Genomic DNA, 19,787 nt, shown 5'->3' with positions numbered 1-19,787 from the left:
CATTTGAATCAATGTCAGTCTTGTCCAGTAAAACTTGTTCTAATCTATAGCATCATTTAAGTCTATAAATAATGGCATAGAGTTTAAGTATTCTTCTTTTTAATTATAATCCTACAGGAAACTATTTAATTTATTATTGTTTATTTAATTTTAGTATATTTTTAATCAATCTGGACCTTTAATCCATTTATAACTTTCTAAAATTAACACTCTGATTCTTTTGCTGTTAATTCCAAATAAAATAAAATAAACTATGTATATAGAGTTATAATCCAAAAAAGGCTTCCAACTTGAGTTATATTCAATTACTTTTGAAATATGGTTTTATTTTATACATCACGGCATACTCCCAGACTTTGCCCATTCTTTTGCAGTTACATTTTCCCTTGAAAATACAAAACATCCTTTTAAAAAGTCTATTAAATTATCTGAAAACATTTATATTAACATTAACACTGATATTGAATGCTGCCACTGCTCTTGTATATCATCTGGGATCATTGAAATTGAAATTGATGCAGTTTATTAAATAAATGAACAAACAAGATAACATCTCATATGAAGATCCAACAGGATAATTTTTACCTGTTTAAAAACAATCCACTTCAGAAAATATAGAGGTACAATATATATAAAAACACACATCAAACATATAGAAGAAATAGTCCCTGGAACGCTATATTTTTCTTCGTCAATCAACAATTGAAGCATCTTAATCCTCCTCCTATATATAATTTTATTTCTATTTCATATAGAATTGTATCCCAAAAATGGGATACAGTATGAAAGAAGTTCTATTTTATATACCACCAAAGTCGAAACAAAGTTCATTTTATATGCGAGTGTATAAAAAGGAGAGAAATATCAAATATTTTTTTCTAATTATTTGAACTGTGCCCATGAATATTGTTAATTGCTCAATCTCTTCTTAATATGGTTTAAACAGAAAAACAAAGCTTTTAAGACTGATATACTAAAAATTAAAATTGGAAATATAACAAGAAAACTGCAACTTCAAAATCAGAGCTTGGAGATATTTTGCGGAGCAAATAACCTAAATATGAACTGAAACAAAAAGCATTAGAAAGCCTTGAGTAAACCATTGTATGAGTTAATCCCATAGAATTAACTCATATTATGGGAAGTAGGCATGAAGTTTCTAAGATATAAACAAGGGACAATCACTTTCCGAGAGATATTTCAGAACTTTATCAAAATTGCCTAAATAATCTTGAGATAATTATTGGACAACAGCAAGTCAATTTGCAATATAAAACCAAAGGAACAGTATATAAAACAAATAGGTTCCAGAAATTCTGTATAAATATCAAAGATTTGATCCACAATTGCAGGCCAAGACAGGTCTCAAAGGAAAAGACAAGTGATGTAGGGAAAAATCTAACTTAAATCCTGTCCGCTTAATATCATGAGAATATTTTCTATCTCATTAAAATCATACTTATATTTGTATGGCTGTTAGACTGTTTCTAGATTAAGCTGTTTGAGTTGAACTTCCTTGGAAACTATGAAGCAAAATATTTGTGAAATTAGTCTCCAAGCTATCACTAATTCATCATATATAAATACATGTTTGTCTAACACTACAGAGGAATACAGTTTTCAGTTAAAATTTCAATCGGTGAAATTTGTAATAAATGTACCTTTGACACATGCAGCTTTATTTTAATAAACTATTTACAAACATTTAAAAAAAACCATTTTCACCACAATGCAGTTAAAAACTCTCCCTCCCCCCAAAATAGCGTTTTTATTAGGAAAAAAAATATATCACAATAGGAGCTCAGTAAACAGTTATTACATTTACATTTCACATATCATCATTGTCATATGTAGTAGGTTTCATAATATTTGTTTATTGCTCCAAATATTAAAGTTTAAATGCCAACAAATTTATAACATGTATGTTAAGGTTTATAATGTCACAAGAATTTTGTCTTAAGCAGGAAGAGAATATGACAAAACTTCCAAAATCTGTATGAGCAAAAATACTGTATTACCACATGTTTAAAAAGTGTTGCAATTAAAAGGTTTCCACTAGAAACATTTGCATTAATAGACTTGACATTTATATCAAACATCAACCAGATCAGAACTTGGACATTGATAAATTAATGAGTCTTTATCCAATTCTTCACTGCTTTTTCTTCTTTGGCTGTTCATCAGAGTTTAATTTGCGTTTCTTAAATGGGCTGGGTTCATCTTTTTCACCATCTTCAAAGAAGAGACATTGTACGTAAGCCAAAGTTTGCAAAAGCCACATTTGGAAAATATTATCAATAGTATCGGCTTTTGATGACTACATTGGCCTGGCATCCATGCAGCCTCATTGACATCAATATAAAGGCAGCTCAAAGTTGTCATTTCCTGGATTCCCCCCCTCCCCCCCCGCTGGGCCAATGACCAAATCTAGAACACAGACCTGGGAATTTTGTAATAATAAATCATCCAACTATTAATCAGGCCCAATCCTTCTTAGCCTCTTCATCATCAAATTGCTTTTATTATTAAGAAGTTACAGGAATGGAGATTAGGGAACTTCCTTAGCCATAACAGCAGTCCAATTATGAATTCAATGATTAAGGGTTTTCCATCAATGGTGATGTTTGAAAAGAGGCGAAACAGATCGCTCTTGTGGGTATTCCAATTAAGCCTCCTGTAACCTGACTTACAACCTGGTGCTTTTCAGATGTGTTAAATCAATATTTCTCAAACTTGACAACTTTAAGGCATGTGGACTTCAACTGTGGCACTGAAGTCTCCATGTCTTAAAATTGCCAAGTTTGAGAAACACTATGTTAGACTTTAACCACAGCCAGGGGCTGAGACTGGGAGAGGCTATTCCAGCACCAGGGTGGTATTAGCTTTTGAATCTTCCTCTTCTCAAAGAACTTACTGTTCCTGTTTATTAAAAGCATGTTCATTTTCAAATCATTCATCATTCATCTTTAGAAACAGGTAGATAAGGCTACTCTTAGACATTAAGCATCATGACTCTGTGGCCAGCAAGAAATATTATTAGTTGTTAGTAAAAATTCCCTAGGGAATACAGGAATTTCATGTAGGCATTGATGCATAAAATTGAATGCATTAATCATGCTAATCAAAATACGCATCACAATATGCAAAGAAAGATTTGGACGTTCTATACATCTACATTTCATAGGAAGCTGCTCTCAAGTCTAGGTTTACGTTTAACATTACTAACATTGTAATTGGATTCACAACTCTTCTACACAATTCATGGAAGAGATGCCTAGGAAATATTTTCCCATTAAAGGAGTCATATACAAAAATGGCCAACATTATTTATTTTGAATGAAACTGAACACTATTACCTGACTCAACGTGTTCTTGTTCTTCTTCTGGTAAGAAATGTACATTGTTTATATGCCTTGGAGCATCATCTCCATTATCTTCATAGATATTTGACCATTTGATTGCCATATCACGTTCTGGAGGAGGAGGAGGCTTTTTTTCTTTGACAATGTAAGTCTCCGGGGGAGGCACAGCATTTGTGGTCCATGCCTTGAATTCCTTAGGAGGCTGTTGAAAGAAATATGAAAAGACCAGTAAAGGAGATTTGAAAAATATGACTATAACAGGTACAAATTACAGGTAGTCCTTGACTTCCAAAAGTTCATTTAGTGACGGCTCAAAGTTACAAGAGCATTGGAAAAAGCGACTTATGATTGTTTTCACACTTACAATCATTGCAGCATCCCCATAGCCGCGTGGTCAAAATTCAGACGATTGGCAATTGGTTCCTATTTATGATGGCTGCAGTGTCCCAGGGTAACGGAATCACCTTTTACGACCATCTGACAAGCAGTCAATGGGGAAGCCAGATTCACTTAACAACCATGTTACTAACTTAACAACTGCCGTGATTCACTTAACAACAGTCTCAAGGAATGTCGTAAAATGGGGGAAAATGCACTTAACAATTGTCTCGCACAGCAACAGAAATTTTGGGCTCAATTGTAGTCGTAAGTCGAGGTCTACATGTACTCTTACATCTGAAAATCTAGCCAAGTTGTAATAAACATTTAACACTGATGCTACTGCTGGTTAGGAACACAAATAGTTTAAACAAACTATTCACTGTAAGAAAAGTACTAACTGTTAGAAAAAGCAAAAATAATAATATTAATGTAAAAATATAATACTAAATTCTGATCTAACTAAGCTCACCAGAAGGAAAGGCTGATGGTGCCAAGTTTTCTTTTCTAGAAACCTGGCCTTATCACATTCTTGAGAGCAGTGGTTTGATATCTGACCATCTTTTTTCCTGGGTGTACCCCATTTGATAGCCATCCTCTATACCTAGTGTTTGAGAGAGAGATGGCACAAAAAACATAGTAATGTGTCATTTTCTAACAATTAGAGTGTCGCGTCAAGATACAAAAAAGTGGAAATAATTTTTCTAGTGCCTTATCCTGGTTATGTCACATGGAGTTTGGCAAATGTAGTATTTAGGCCTTCCTTTCCCCAGGGTTGTAAATCACTCTCAAAAACTGTTAAGCAAAATCAAATTTTATTTTAAAAAAGATAAAAAAAAATTAAAAGTCCTTGCATTTTAAATATTAAAATGGCCTGAACCAGAGGTGACTAAACTTTTTGGTTCATTTACCCCTTCACGAAGTTTCAAATTGTTCACCAACTCCCACATATTATATGAAAATAACACAATAAATATTATTGTAACTAATGATACTATGAATAACAATAACAACCACCACCCTTAGGGGTTGATATGGATCACTTTAGGTCAACATGGTAATGTTGACAGCTAAAAATAAGAGAGGATTCTCTCAAAGTAGAGAGTTCAATATCTCACGGGTCCCGAGAAGGTCCTGAAGAAAATACTGGAGACTTAAGTGTGTCCAACTAAGGCAGTGTTTCTCAACCTTGACAATTTTAAGGCATGTGGACTTCAACTCCCAGAATTCCACAGCCAGCATTGAAGTCCACATGCCTTAAAATTGTCAAGGTTGAGAAACACTGAACTAAGGGAAGGGGTGAAGGAACCTAGTTCTGTGTATGATCAAGAGCCATGTCTCAGGAGGGATGTTTACTGTGACTGAGCTTGCGCCTTTGGTTGAAAAATGGGTGGCTCTATAAATGCTTTAAAGAAATAAAATGAAATAAAATAATCTGGCAAGCAGAGAAGGTTCACCTCACACCCTATAAGACTACAAAGTTTCATATCCCATATCCCACACAAAGTAATAATACTGAATGGAAGAGTCATTCCAAATTATTTCACACTTTGAGTATTAAAAAATGGGTACCACAGGGACCATTTTTTAATGTGAGCCGGGCCTTCAAGAGAGAGCCAGTTTGGTGTAGTATTTGAGGCATCAGGCTACAAGCGGGAGATCTTGAGTTCTAGTCCTGCTTTAGACACAAAAACCACCATGTGTTTCATTTATGCGTGAAACGGGGATGCACGAAAACCTATCCCCTATTACAAAGTTAACCTAACCAAGTCAAACCCTTTGGTGTTTCTGCTCCAACTGACTAGAAGGGGCACCCCTCTCGATCCTGCCTAATCCTAGGATTATCCTTAACCATAGGGGAGCCAGGCGCCTTTCCTGCCAGGAGAAATACACCCAGAGGAATAGATTATAGAAGAACCTTTGCTAACCTCTTCGGGAGCTCGCACGACGCGACTCTCCCAATCGATCTCCTTATGCAGCGGATTATAGAGGAAAGCCGGCCGATTCACGCTGCGGAAGAGCTCGTCGGGTCCAGGCAAGCGCGATTTCCTTTCGGGGATGCCGTTCTGGGGCTGCTGTGAAGACGCCTTGGCCCCTCGGCCCGAGCCTTCCTCGTCCTCAGCATCCGAGCCGGCACTCGAGCTGTTGTCGCTACCGTACGCCGCGAAGAAGCCTAGCGGATCCTTCCCGTCCGCTGCTGCCATGGCAGGGACTTGTGCAACCCGAACACCAGTCCTCGGCAGCCGGCGCATGCAAAGCGAAAGTTCCGAGCTCGTGGCGTATGCGGAAAGCCTCTCTGGTTCCTTTCTGCCTGTGTTACCTGCCCAGGGGTCCCCTCAGTCGGATTCGTGCCTCCGCTCGGAAGAATTCACTTCTTGTCGGCCATGGGTTTAGCACGGGCTTCGTTTTATTAAACTCTTGAGTTACAGTAGCTCTTTCTAATCCACTTATATTTTAATTTTAAAGAGAAATAATAAAGAACATTCTATCCCCTTTCCGAATCTTCCGTTTAATAATTCCGAAGGTGAGTTTGTCAATTCTAAACGTGATGCATCAAAACAGGGCTTGCCGTATATTGGCGGCCGAAATCCGGATGTGTACTAAATGAAAACAGATTTAAAATTCTCCACCACTGCTTGTGGGTGTCCCTATTTTTGCAGTCCAGATGAAAGTCTAAATTAAAAAGTATGCGGTCAGTTATATTTTTATGCGTATCTGTAATTAAAACTGGAATTAAAAGTTCTTGCTATGTAGTCAGTCGTTCGTTTGAGTAGAACTGAAAAAATTCCCTTCACTCCTTTACAATATTTACCAATTCGATCCTTCCGTGTATGTTTACTCAGAAGTTGTGTTGTCATTAAAGTAGGAAGCGCTCAAACATAGCTGCTTTGCATGGTTAAGATAAAATACAGAGCACAGAAATATACAGTGTTCAAGCTCTATAACCAGATTAGAAGGCAGAACACAAAACTAATACTTTCCAAGATTATCTATACAATTACAATATAATATTGGTTTAGTCACTTACTGGGAAACCTATGAACAAATACAAAATAATATAGAAGCAGTAGGGGATGATAAATAATTTATTATCATGGAAGATAAAATTGAATAGTAAGGAATAAGAAATGAAAGCGTATCCACACATTAGGATGTGCTGAATTTATTGCACTATCCAGAACAAGCAAGCAATTATCATTTGCCATTTTATGTGGATACAGCAATAAGAGAAACTTCAGAAAATTTCAGAAAAAGTATAGAACAAACTATTTTTTATCTTGTTGCTTGTTATACCTGCTTAAATGCCATCAGGTCAGTTGCCAATTCTTAGTGACAATTCACACTGTGACAGTGGCATAGCCAATGAGGTTTATTCAAGGCAAATCCCATTGAACATCTTCCCCAAAACTTGCCTTAGCAGCCACATAGGTTGGTTTTCTTTAGGATGATTGCCCCCAAGCTGATTCTTCAGATTTCCCACCAGTGAACCCATTGCTGCTGTAATTGAATTCATCCACCTTGTTGCTGATTGCCTTCTTCTCTTTGCTTCCATCTTTCCCAGCACAATAAAATTCTCTAGAGCAGTGGTTCTTAACCTTTTTGAATGAATCGCCCCCTTGAGCCAATGAGGAAGTTGTCATCGCCCCCCTACCCCAACATAACCTCTCATAGGAAATAATTCTTCAATTTATGCAAACACTTTTTTTGTTTTCTTTAAAATTGTCATCAGGATATATCGATGCAAATAACTTATTTCCAGTCTTTTTCCCATATCTCAACTGTGTGAAAAATTTTAGTGCTACCCATCACTTTATTCCCAAACTTCATGATACATGTATTTCATTATTATCTTATTTACTCAAGACACTTAAATGTAATGACCACTGAAAACAAAATTCAGTTGCAAGAAAGTGAAATGCCCAAAAAGAAAAACAGTAACATTTAATGATTGAATTACAAGTGAAATTTAAGACGCAAAAAGAAATATAAAAAGGGCATAAGAACAAACCGCAATGCAGGAACTAAGAATTTCAAAACAAAAACTCTGAAACTAAATTAAGATTCGAGGAAAGTATATATAGTCACGCACACTGTAAAAAGGATTTAAAAGACACAAAGAAAATATAATATCGAACTGGAGTGCACGCTAAAAAAAGTACAATACAAAGAGACACACAAAATGTTTTACAGAGCACAACAAAAATTCGAAAACGAAGCCGATGTGTGTTCACATATGTACAGTGTCCTGTACTGAAGCTAGCTGGAGGAACATTTGAAAACAATTCAATCCACTAATAGCGAACGATCTGATGTTTTTGTACGACAGATTCACTGTCACAGCGATTCACTGTATGAAAAAGTCTCAAAAGTGTCCCCAAAACTTCTCTTTCCGTCACCCCAATATCGCCCCCTTTTCGTTCCCTCACCCCCGCGTCACCCCTTTTCGTTCCATCGTCCCCCTGAAAAACGAAATTGCCCCCTGGGGGGCGATATCACCCAGGTTAAGAACCACTGCTTTAGAGCACTAGGTCTTTGTCCAAAGTGAGCCTGCTCTTTTGTTTCATACAGAGCAAGTGAATTAAGTCAAAACACATAGACTTAAGTAAAGCATTAACAGTTAAAAAAGTGGTAAGCAACAAGATGTTAGATGATATTAAAACATTACCACTGTAGATCCCTAAACAACAGCTGGTCAGTCCAGATTGGAATGAGTTTAAGTCCATTGAACAGAAGCTTGTGGCATATATAGACTTTTCTGTGAAAAACATCTGCTGGTAAAAACTAACCTTAAACTTGGTCCCCTGCACCTAGCAAGGAATGGATGCAGGGATGTAGATTACCAGTCCTGATATAGTGGGCACTGTAATAGGACATGGGCTGTTGTTTTGCTTCTTGCATCCAGGCATATGTAATAATGCTCTGTTGACCCATCCCTCAGCAGATTCATGAGTAGAACATGGCTAGTTAAAAGAAACACTTTCTTAAAGAAAGTATAGTTAAGATAATTTAGGATAAGGGAGTATACTATAAATCAGGGATCCCCATCCCATAGGTCACAGACTGATACCAGGCTGCACAAGCAGGCAAATGAGCAAAGGTTCGTCTGTACATGCAAGGGATCTAAGTTGCAGGTGAAACCATCCTGCCCCCAGTCCATGGAAGACAATTTTTCTTCCAAAATTGGTCTGTGGTGCCAAAACGATTGGGGACCGTTGCTAAAAATTATAGCCATAGTCTGGATATTCGGCAATATCTTTCTAAAAAAATAATCCATTTCTTTTACACTACTTTCTTTATCAGTATGCCCTTTTCTTATATAGTATTACCATTTCACTTTAGATCTGTTTTTTTTTTTTTTTCCAATAGTCTCCTCCTGTCAATTTGGCTTTGCTGAAAAAGAACACAGGCTACACAACCCCTGTAAAAAAAAAAAAAAAGGAAAAAATGCAGAAGGATCAGTAGCATTTATTATAGAAGGCTTACAAATTGCTGTTATCTCATAGCCTCTTTTCTATTTACTACCTCTTAGTCATCACATAATGAAAAATTTGATATTTTCTAATATATTTTTTTATCACAAACCAAGTACACTGAAAATAAACTGGCAGGTATATCCCACACTATTTCCTATTTATAGGAATTATTATGACTAATAGGATAAATCAAGGGTGCAAAATTTCACATCAATATCTATTTTACAATAAATTCAACAAATATTTGAAAAGTTGGCCTTTATTACTAATACTCTACCTCAGTGATGGCAAACCTTTTAGAGACCGAGTGCCCAAAAACTGGCCCTGCCTGTGCTCCACCCCCTGCCCTGCCCCCACCCCACCTGCCCGCAGGGCCACTCACCACCTCCAGGGCCTGCCGATCGTCCAGCAGCGCCATAGCAGCCACGCCTTCTGCCCGCACCCCACAGCATCAACTGAGGGCAGAAGGCGTGGCTGCTATGGCGCTGCTGGACGATCGGCGTGAGGGCAGAGTCTTGTCTATGCTGCCTGGCTGCCATGTCCTTGACTGCACTGCTCTGCGTGGGCCACTCTCGGGCGAGACCCTTCTCCAGGGCTGCTGGTGAGGAGGGTGTCATGGGGAAGGCAAGGCTGGGGCAATGGCGCATGTGCCCACAGAAAGGGCTCCTAATGCCGCCTCTGGCACCCGTGCTATAGGTTCGCCATCACTGCTCTACCTTATTAGAGTCTTAAATAAATTTTTACTCTTACCTGATGTTTGTGAATATTCGAGGCATTTTTAAAATGAAAATGGGTATCAGAAAATAATCATGGGAACTATTAAATTAGAATCAAGACATCCATTTTGTTAATTCAGTTTTTCTAAGGGGAGGGTTTCTTCCTTAGAAAACTGAAATATACCTGTTGTTTTGAATGGTATCACATAGCTGAGTATCCTGCTTCCAACAAATAGCCAACAAGATATTTTTCAAGAATCTGATAAATGTAACAGAAAGCAACTCAAGGAGAGGGACATGTTCCTAACATATAATGAGTACACTGTATTTGGCATAGAATTTATTTGTAAATGAGTCAGATAGGGGTTTCTTGGACCGGAGATCGTTGGGTTTCAAATTACAAGGGGATCTGCAACATAGGATCTGTTCTGAATATATTTGTAAAGCACTTCTTAACAAAATGCTTCCTAACAGTGTAAGTACATAACTATTGGTGAAGAGAAGCCAAGATTAGGACATAAATACACCAAGAAAACTATTTTTTAAAAAATCAATTACGTTTATTATACAAATGCTTCATGGATTGCCAACTTGTAAATATTTGTCAGCATTAAACGGTAAGCACATACTTCCAAATATTTTTTAAATACATTGCTTTATATAAAGTAAATATTTTTTAAAATGTGATTTAAGAATATAATGATTTCCAAAGATATTTAATAGAGCAGTATGTTATCTTTCGTTATGTACCTATAATAATTCACACAGGTTTTGGCATACATGAAATGAAGCACAATATAGAGAGAGAAATCCCTGATCTAATTTCAATACTAAGGCCCTAGGAATTTTTTAAAAGAAAATATGACAAAGAAATAGGGACAATCAGTCCATAAGTATGCACATTCAGTATTTTCTTATAAATTTGGCAACATCTGCAGCTGGTAGTCAAACAAGGAAGTTCATGCTCTGTAAAACAACATCATGTAAGTTTGAGCTGAGGTAGCACTTGAATTAAAAAACTGTTAACAGAAATGGTCAGATTACAGGAGACTCAAAAAATCAATTAGATTAGATTGAGGTTTGACACAAATCTGTGTCCTGAAACATGGGCAGTGCACTGTGTAACACAACCTAGCACCAATTTGAACTCATATAGAATAGGTTTCGGCCCTGCACAGCTAGTAAGGTGACCCCATAAAGTCATAAACTTTTAACATTATGTGATTTATATATGTTAAGTATATATTTTATATGTGCTTCAAGACAATTCCTCTTCATTCAATGCGGCCCACTCATGATATAGTCTTCTTAAAATACTGGACTATAATCTTATGCATGTCTATCTGGGAACAAGTTCTACAGAACTCAGTGATGTATTTTTTCTAAGTAACATGTACAACACAAAGTTACTTATTTAATTAAATTAGATAACTGACTAAAGTCTCATCCAAAATGTTGTAGAACATTTTTTAATAAAACTTTTGCTGTCCCAGAAGCCCCACAGAAGTTGTTTTGCTTTTAGCTAGTAAAATTTGAATTTAATATAAAGTACTGTTTCCTACTGGCCAAGAAATAAAAATGGCAAAAGATAAAAATGAATAGAAAAAAATGCTTTTATGCTACCTAGAAAATATGCTTTTTAAGTGAATCTCTTCTCTACAGTGTTGCACCTCATTCAAGCCATGAGAAAAAAAAGAGATATGATTTTATACTTCCTGAGATGACATAGTAGAAATTATGTATCCAACACAACAATGCTTCATCTTGAGAAATAAGCATGGAAATTGAGAAGTTTCATTTTAGAAATATTCTCAAGATTGTAAAAGTGCAAACTTAAATATATCCACTAGAAGTAAGCTCCACTGAGCTCAACAAAACTTACTGTCAAGTAATCATGCTACGGATATTTTAACCTCCAATTCTTAAAGAACAGTATACATTTAATGCCTAACATCTTATAAACTCCCTAATTTCAAAAGGGATTTCTTAATTGCTATAGTTTTTAAAAAGTGAACTTGGGGAATTCAATCATTCAGAATAAAAGATAGCCCTTGCTTAACAGCGGTAATTAGGACTTTCCATCAAGCGATGCAATTGTAAAGTTCATCACATAATTACACTGCTTAGTTATTGGCAGTTCCAGAAGTCCCTAGTTACATTGTTAAACAAGGACTGCACAGGATATTAAGCATGGACATCAAATTATTGCAATTCCCAACTTCCTGCCAATTTCCTCAAATTTGCTTGTGAGAAGCAGGCAGGAAGGTAGCAAATTGGGATCATATGAATGTGGGATACAGTAATGATTGGAAATCAAGGCCGGTTCCCGAGTGCCTGGATTGCATTCAGGTAACTGTTGGAGTGCTGCAAAACAGCCAGAATTTCAAGGATTGGTTGTTAAGAAGCACTCATTTAGCAGGTCAGTGAACAAGCAGCACCTGTATGAGACCCATTAATCTTCACAGATATAGTCATAATACTGTAATTCAGAAGGTATTTTTCCCCCTTTGCTGAGGTTTTCATTACTTCCTGATCATTCTGTTCAAACAGACTGCAATATTTTCTGAATATAAGTGAAATTGCTCAGTTGAAAACTTTATTCCAATGTAATAACTGTAAGAGAAATAACCCCAAGATTCAATCTGGAGTTTCCCCTATGATAAATAATTGTCCTTGTGATTGTGATTCGCATAATTAGATAAATCTTTTAGTATTGTAATCAGGAATCTATGTGACATAATTTCAGCAATTATTTTATCTGCCACTATGAAAGAAGAAAATGAAGTTGTCTGGCATTATGAACTGAATGAATATAGTAAACTTTTACTAAAATGTAAAAATATGACATCTTTTAAGCATTCCCCTATCACTTTTCAACATAGCAACAACTGTTTTAAATGCCACTATTTACTTATCTATAAATCCCATTGCAATCAGTGGAGCTTACTTCTGAATATCTATGTACTATAGGATTGTATTATAATTTGCATAATACAAGCAGCTTCATGAGTAGCTAAACTTGAATATTTATGGAAAACACTTTCAGTTTTCAAAAGTAATACAACCAAGTACAATAAGAAAATTTAAAAGATGAAACATTTTTTTTTGCAAAATTACGTAAGGCAACATCTAGCATAATATTATCTTTGTAAAGTTATTCAAGGAAAACCACCACTATGGAAAAAGTGAGCGGGATCGTAAAGGCAGAAAGGGAGTGTCACTGGAAGTGGTAGATATTTCCTCTTGCTCACTCTGCAATTCTGTTGGAATAGGAGGTGCTCCAGGATCTCCAGGTCCCGGAAGAGTAGAGAAAACTGAATTTTCCATGCTTCCTACCTCTGTAATAGGCAAATTCATTGAACGAAGAGAAGAGGCAGATACAAAAGCAGCTGTGCTATATTCTTCCGGAGGAAGGTAGGTGTTTTCTCTGTCTCTTTGTTTTTCAAAAAAATTAGAGTCATTTGACTGTGATCTAGAGAGATTGTTTACCTCATCACACATTGAAGCCATGCAGTTGTTACAACGTGTTCCTGTAAAAAATATATTGGATTACTTACAGATATGGTACTTGTAAAAGGTATTTTAATTATTGCTGTAACTTGCTTCATTTTGACACATTTTTATCTATTTAACTTCATTGCTTTTTTGAAGTTTCAGATTTATGTGGAATTTTTATCCCAAAATTAACCACCCACAGTCGCTTGGTGGTTAATAGATTTAATAATAGATAAATAAATAAAATTCAGCTTAAGAAATAATCCCTATTGTTATTTCTTGAAGAAATGAGATGGTTTGGAAAGAAAAATCTGGAAATCCTAGTTATGATCCAGACTGCCTATACAGCCCTGTGGATCAGGTCGCTAAGTATTTATAAAACATTTCTTTGCCACATCAACATTATTAATATGAAATCTTGTCCAAGTGGAAAATTGGCGACCAATGCAGGCATTTTAACTATAGGGTTATATGGCGGCAATTTTGGATGATGCGTAAGGGGAGAATCATATATAGCACAGGAAGCTACCAGTGCATGGGGTATAAATAGACCAAACTGTTTTTGTCCAAGAAGAGCAGTACTGGCATATTAACCAAAGGCTATGTCTTATGTAGTAATGAGCTTTACATTCCTGGCATCTTAGAAACAATTATTTTATAAACTTTTTCTCTGTTGAACAGAGAGCAATTCCATCTATGTCAGGAAAACTATATTTTCAGGGACTTGGAACTACCCATCCCTAAAATTTCCATTTTAATAAAATTCAGATCTATCACTCTCATCCAGTCATGGATATTTCAATGCCTCTACGGCTTCTTTTGGAAAAAAAAAAACAAAACAAAACTCTCTATTCATGCCATCAACAAAGTGGAGACAGTGTGCTCCACATCTCCTGGGGATTGCCTCAACTGACTTAACACTGGAGAGAAAATGGCTCCTTGTGATATTTCTGGGCAAAACTGCCAGAAAATTAAAAGTTAACCCAATGCTACTTGCAACTCTGAATGAACCCCAATGCAATGTACAACATTAACTAAGCTAATAGGATTGCACTCTCTTAATGTTATGTTGTTGTGTGGCTCTTATATTTGAATATATGTCATTATTCCTAAATTTCTGCTCCTTCGTTGATACAAAGGAAGGGAAATTATTTTGATTTATCTTGTGTGCGACTTACAGAATTCATAGCAACAAAGTTAAAACTAAATAGGAATAGGCTATGTAACTACATATTTTATAAGCCCTTTTGAAATATACAATATTCAGTCATTAAAACAGTACCTTTAAGACTTTCAAGTTTTTCATTTTTTGCTTTCAAGACAGCATCAGTTATTTTTTCTAACAGGAAGTTTTGTGTTTTTTCACATTTGATAGATTCTATCAATGCATCTAGTCCTTTTGGATGCTCTCCTAAATAATCCAGCAGTTTCCCAGCCTTTTTCCTACTTGAGGTTCGACAAGAAATTTCCTCAGTATCATCTCTACTCAGTATTTTCTTTGAACGTAGGTAGTCAAAGTGTCTTTCTGCAATTATTTTGTCACACAGATAGCGTCGTAATCGTTCTAAAACCTAGCATAAAAATAACAGCACATTAATAAAAGATTAACTTTATCAATGTATAAATTATTCTTTGTATTACTATGATGGAGCAATGAATCATAAATAATCCCTGAAAAATAAGTTTTAGTTAGAATTTGCAGTATTGTATCTTATCAAGAATGAGTCAGTTATGTCTTAGATTCAAATTTCAACTCTGCCATGAGATAATGTTTCATGGTACTAATCTAAGGATTACTGAACTAGCAATCAAATATCACAAAATACTAAACATTAGGAATAAGTATTTAACACTAAAAGGGAATGGAAGTTTACAATTTTAGGTAAAGACTTCTAAAATACTTTATATTATACTATACTTTCTATATATTACCAAAACTGTCATTCCATTTAACTGGGTGAAACAGTGCATCCTAGAGCAACGGTTTTTGAACTAAGGTTGATCAAATGGACTAACTTACAGAATACATCCAAAATCTGGGACATACAGTTCTTACAGAACTGAAATTTGGCAAATTTTGTAAAACTTATATGACATACGACATTTATGACAAAAATTATAAAACAATTTATGATACAAATATTTCCTGTGCTAATGTTTGACTCTGCTATATAGTTCAACATGTGCTATTTTCAAGGCAGATACATTTCTGAATGTATTCCAATTCCTTTGCCAAACTGAAGCCAGTTTGTTTCACAGTGTTGGGTCCATACCAAGGCTTCCTGACCCGCATATAGATTTTGCATGAGGACATATTCTGGGATACCTATTTTTTTCTAGGTACATTCTACAGATTGATGCAATTAACATGATTAAAGGCCTTTCTATAAACAATGAAGTACATACTGACTTATGTTTTGCATTTATTGGCTTTTTCAGTTTTCTAGTGTGCATCAGTGACAATGTCTCATGTTCCTTGGCCTTTTTTAAAGCCCACTTGAACATCTGGCATCTCCCTCCTATACAGGACTCTAATCATTATTTTTTTGCTAGCGTGTGAAATTAAGAATATTGTGTGATGGTTTGCATACTCAGTCAAATCTTGTTTTGTTTTTTTTTCCAGTTAAATCTCCTTCATTCTCCAGATTTGCTGGTGTAGTTTGGTTAGAACCTTTACTGATTCTTATTCTGTTATATTTATTAATCAAATTTATACCATCCATTTCACTATCTAAATGACTCTGGGTAGTTTACAAATAACGTTGCTTGCTGTATTTCCATGAGTATTCTATCTGTTCCTGTACTCTTCTGACTTGATAATATTAGAACTAACTTCATCTTCTAATATTAGAGATTCTTGTAAGCAAGGAATATCTTCCAAGGTAACTTGGATGTTGACATCACTACTGTACAATATTTCAGTATACTCCCTCCATTTTTGTTTGATCTTCTTTGTATTAATAACAAGCAAATTGAATGGGAAGTCTTAATATTTAGGAAGTCACAAGTCCCAGGGAGCTGGCAAGCAAGCCAGCAAGCAAGTAAGTAGCTGCTGCTGGATGAGGATGAGTGAGAATGCATGCATACAGCAGAGCCAAAATTGGGTGATTGCTGCCATGTGGAGGAGTGTGCAAGAAGATGTAAGCGGGCAGAGTGGTCTGGTGTGAGCTTGGCAGGGATAAGGGGGCTTCTGCCAGATAGCAAGGGAGGGTGGGTGGGTGGCCACTGAGGCAGAGCACAAACAATGTTGCCAGATGTGTGAAGCTGTCAAGAGTCGGCCCAAGTGCACTGAAGGTGGCTGTCAAGTATGGGAAGTTACAATGGAGTTAAATTTATTATTTAATGTTCTTATATGTTTATTTAAAATTTAATATATTATTCTCTGACTACTATTCCAATATAAAAAAATAAATACAATCTAAAAGATCACAAGAGAAATTGACTTATCTTGAACAAAAAGTGAATATTCTATATATTGTAGATCTATTCTTCATAGCTAGAAAAATGGGAGAAAGGGAAAACCAACTTCTACTGACTCATTCATGTGCAACATTCAGATATTAGCAAGGGGAATTCCTATAAACACTCCAGAGAACCCACTACACAAAAAAGTAGAATTTGGTGAAGACTTTTATCCATTAAGGAAACCAAAGGAACCTGGAAGAACAAGGAGAATGAAAGGAACATGGAAAGGAAATATAATATGGTGTAGCAGTTACGATATGAAATAAAGACTGTGGAGAGCAAGAGTCAAATCCATCCTTTGTCAACCAAGTTTCCTGAATGAGTTTGAACTAGTTGTCATCTTTTATCTATTATCTCAGAAGGACCCAATTATTATATGAAAATCTGAGAAGTGCTATAACCACCACCTGGAACTTCTAGGGCAGAGTTACCCAAACTGTAAGGTGTACCTACCTACCTTTGGGAGGTAAGACAGAATTCAAGAGGGGCGTGAAGAACCTTAGTTCGACAGTTACAATAAATCCCCCTTTTCAAAAACACTAGCTTCAAATGAGTAACATGCTGATAGAGAAGGCACAATCTTTTTTTTTATTTTGTAATTAAAAACGAAGTTCCATTGCATTGCTTTCTTTGTCCATTTTGCTGGGCTTGGATTTTTATGAGAGGCACATACATTAAGATTACACTACAAGGAGCTGTGATGGCTAACGATTTAGGATCCCCTGGAAACAGAGTCCATCCAGTAACTTTTGAATGGCCTCTTCGATTGTTATCTGACGCATTTAATTAATATTGCTGAGAATTCAAATTGGAGGCTTTGGTCAACTACTCTTTGTCTCTTAAGGAGGAAGGGGAAAAAACTTAAGGAAATAATTTATTTTGTTGCTATTATGTTAGGTAATCTACTATAAATCTACTACAAAAGTAGTAAACCACCCAGATGAGGCAGGCGGCAAACAAATCTAGTAAATAACAAATAAAATAGTCAAGAGACCTCTGAATAGATTCCGATTTGCCTCCTGCTTATAAAACCTATAGACATTTGCCATAAACAAAGGTACTTTTTTCATTTGCTGCTGAATAATTTTAAATTCTCATTTGTCCATTTTAAAACTCTCACTGACTAGGAAACATGCTTTGCTAAATAAAGTATGTTAATAATGTTGTTATTGTTATTATTATTCCCTCCCCAAATTGTAACAAATTTCATCCTTCCGCTGCAGCAGATGGAGACAAAGCCGGCGATGCTTGAAGCTTTCCAGTCAGCGGAAGGGAGGCCGCTTTAAGGGACCCCCCCACGCAAGGCAGGAATGACGTCGCAGCTGCAGGAAAGGCCACACCTGGCGGAATTCCCCGCGCCGGCGACACTCGAAGACCAACGACCAATCTGCCCCGATACGGAAACTTGACGAGCCGACGCCATGGCAACCATTGCGCTTCCACTCCCCCTTTCGATACCGATGTTTTAAGGACCCCCCTTATCATCACGCAGGGGGCGCCCCCTTCCTCCCAAACACGAAACTCCACCCCCCCCCCGCCGCCCCAGCCAAGCGCTCGCTGCCGTTACACGCAACCCGGCGCCTCGCTCGCTTACTTCCTTTTTCACCTCCGCCATTTCGTCTTCGGTGAGCGACCGCCCGGCCGCCGTCAGTTCAGCGTCCGCCATGGCGGAAACAGCAGTGCAAAAAAAAAAAAAAAAAAGACCACGAGGGAGAAGCGACCCTCTCGCGAAGCGAGAAATGCTTGCCCGGAGGTGGACTCCCTCGGGAAGAGCTCCACTTCCTGTGTCTGAGGTGAGCGACGCCACGCCCTTACTGGCAGGCCCACGCGAAGGAGGCGCGTCTAATATCGCGCATGCGCTTTTCTCGAGAGAAGACTCCCTTATTTAGACATGGATTTTGATCTCTGGGTTGTCGTTCAGTCCTACGTTTAGAGTTAGGTTAGTAGTTTTTCGGTGCTTAGGGTCAAAGTGGGTCTCTCTGGCGGGTCCCGGAGGCTGAGGACACGGGAGATGATTATCCCCGTTGATAACTTTGGTGCTAGGTGTTGTGTTCGCTTTATAATAATTATTTGAATAGGGTGGCTGGCATAGAATTGGTTTTAGTTAACTACGTGTATTCATAAAGTAGTAAGATGAGATGAGATAAAATAACCTTCATTTTTTTCTGTGAACACACACACATTAAAAAATGAAATTCTGATGCCTGTTCTCAAAAGGTGTGTATATGTGTGTGTGTGTGTGTGTGTGTGTGTGTGTATGTATGTAGGTCTTTGGTTGTTCGGGTTTTCTCCCGCGTAAAATTGGAAGTGTCTTGGCGACATTTCGACGAAGTCCCATTCGTCATCTTCAGGCTGGTGCTTTCAGCTTCGTGCTTCGAGGAGCAATGTGTGGTCTTAGCTGTTTCTTCCTTTTAACTGCCAGTGGGGGGTATGAACTGATTGGGTGGGAGCTTGGCTGTGTTCTGATTGGGTGAAGGTGTGTTCTGATTGGTTAGGGGCGCGGCTGTGCTCTGATTGGCTGGAGGGTTGGCTGTGCTCTGATTGGCTGGGGGGCTTGGCTGTGCTCTGATTGGCTGGGGGAGTGTTCTGTTTGGTTGTGCTCAGGTTAGTCTGAGTTGCAGGGGGGTTTAAGATTTTGGGCTGCCTTGCTATTTTTTGGCTTCGTGGTCGTGCCTCATCTTCATGGAGGGTGTCAGTTTGCTTCTTGTATGGATTGGAGGGGTTTAAAGTGGCTAATGATGCAGCTGTGGTCTGGCTTCTGGTTTGTGGTCGTGCCTCATCATTGGTGTGGCTTTGGGTTTGCTTTTTGCGTGGATGTGTGGTGGTGACATCCTGTGTGGTTTTTGTGAGTGTGGTTCTGGTATCATTTTTTGTGTTAGGGAGTCGTTTGTCAATAA

The 19,787-nt window shown here is 37.2% G+C and overlaps 2 protein-coding genes across 2 annotated transcripts; both read right to left on the bottom strand.

Moving 5' to 3' along the window:
* Nucleotides 1-305: 305 nt before the first annotated feature.
* LOC120317293 (UPF0690 protein C1orf52 homolog B-like) lies at nt 306-6,222 on the bottom strand. Its single transcript, XM_039363758.1, has 3 exons — nt 5,669-6,222; nt 3,357-3,564; nt 306-2,232 (listed from the first exon to the last, which is right to left on the bottom strand). Exons 1-3 carry the CDS (start codon nt 5,990-5,992, stop codon nt 2,153-2,155), a joined length of 612 nt encoding a protein of 203 aa, XP_039219692.1. The 5' UTR covers nt 5,993-6,222; the 3' UTR covers nt 306-2,152.
* A 4,244-nt stretch (nt 6,223-10,466) lies between these two features.
* On the bottom strand, nt 10,467-18,929 carry LOC120317292 (B-cell lymphoma/leukemia 10-like). Its single transcript, XM_039363757.1, has 3 exons — nt 18,485-18,929; nt 14,708-14,996; nt 10,467-13,460 (listed from the first exon to the last, which is right to left on the bottom strand). Exons 1-3 carry the CDS (start codon nt 18,554-18,556, stop codon nt 13,105-13,107), a joined length of 717 nt encoding a protein of 238 aa, XP_039219691.1. The 5' UTR covers nt 18,557-18,929; the 3' UTR covers nt 10,467-13,104.
* Between the last annotated feature and the right edge of the window lie 858 nt (nt 18,930-19,787).

This window comes from Crotalus tigris, unplaced genomic scaffold (genome assembly GCF_016545835.1).
Source record: "Crotalus tigris isolate CLP2741 ecotype Arizona unplaced genomic scaffold, ASM1654583v1 scf7180000019595.43078, whole genome shotgun sequence".
In the NCBI taxonomy this organism is placed as follows: domain Eukaryota; kingdom Metazoa; phylum Chordata; class Lepidosauria; order Squamata; family Viperidae; genus Crotalus; species Crotalus tigris.
Note: the sequence above shows the minus strand (reverse complement) of the source record. Positions and strands in the feature narration are given on the sequence as shown.

Coding starts and splice junctions, on each gene's coding strand:
- LOC120317293 (XM_039363758.1), bottom strand. CDS start 5,992: ATGCGCCGGCTGCCGAGGACTGGTGTTCGGGTTGCACAAGTCCCTGCC. Junction 3,565..5,668: donor TCGTGCGAGCTCCCGAAGAG/GTTAGCAAAGGT, acceptor TTCTTTCAACAG/CCTCCTAAGGAATTCAAGGC. Junction 2,233..3,356: donor ACAAGAACACGTTGAGTCAG/GTAATAGTGTTC, acceptor TCTTCTTTGAAG/ATGGTGAAAAAGATGAACCC.
- LOC120317292 (XM_039363757.1), bottom strand. CDS start 18,556: ATGGCGGACGCTGAACTGACGGCGGCCGGGCGGTCGCTCACCGAAGAC. Junction 14,997..18,484: donor TGGCGGAGGTGAAAAAGGAA/GTAAGCGAGCGA, acceptor TTTTTATGCTAG/GTTTTAGAACGATTACGACG. Junction 13,461..14,707: donor AAAACTTGAAAGTCTTAAAG/GTACTGTTTTAA, acceptor TATTTTTTACAG/GAACACGTTGTAACAACTGC.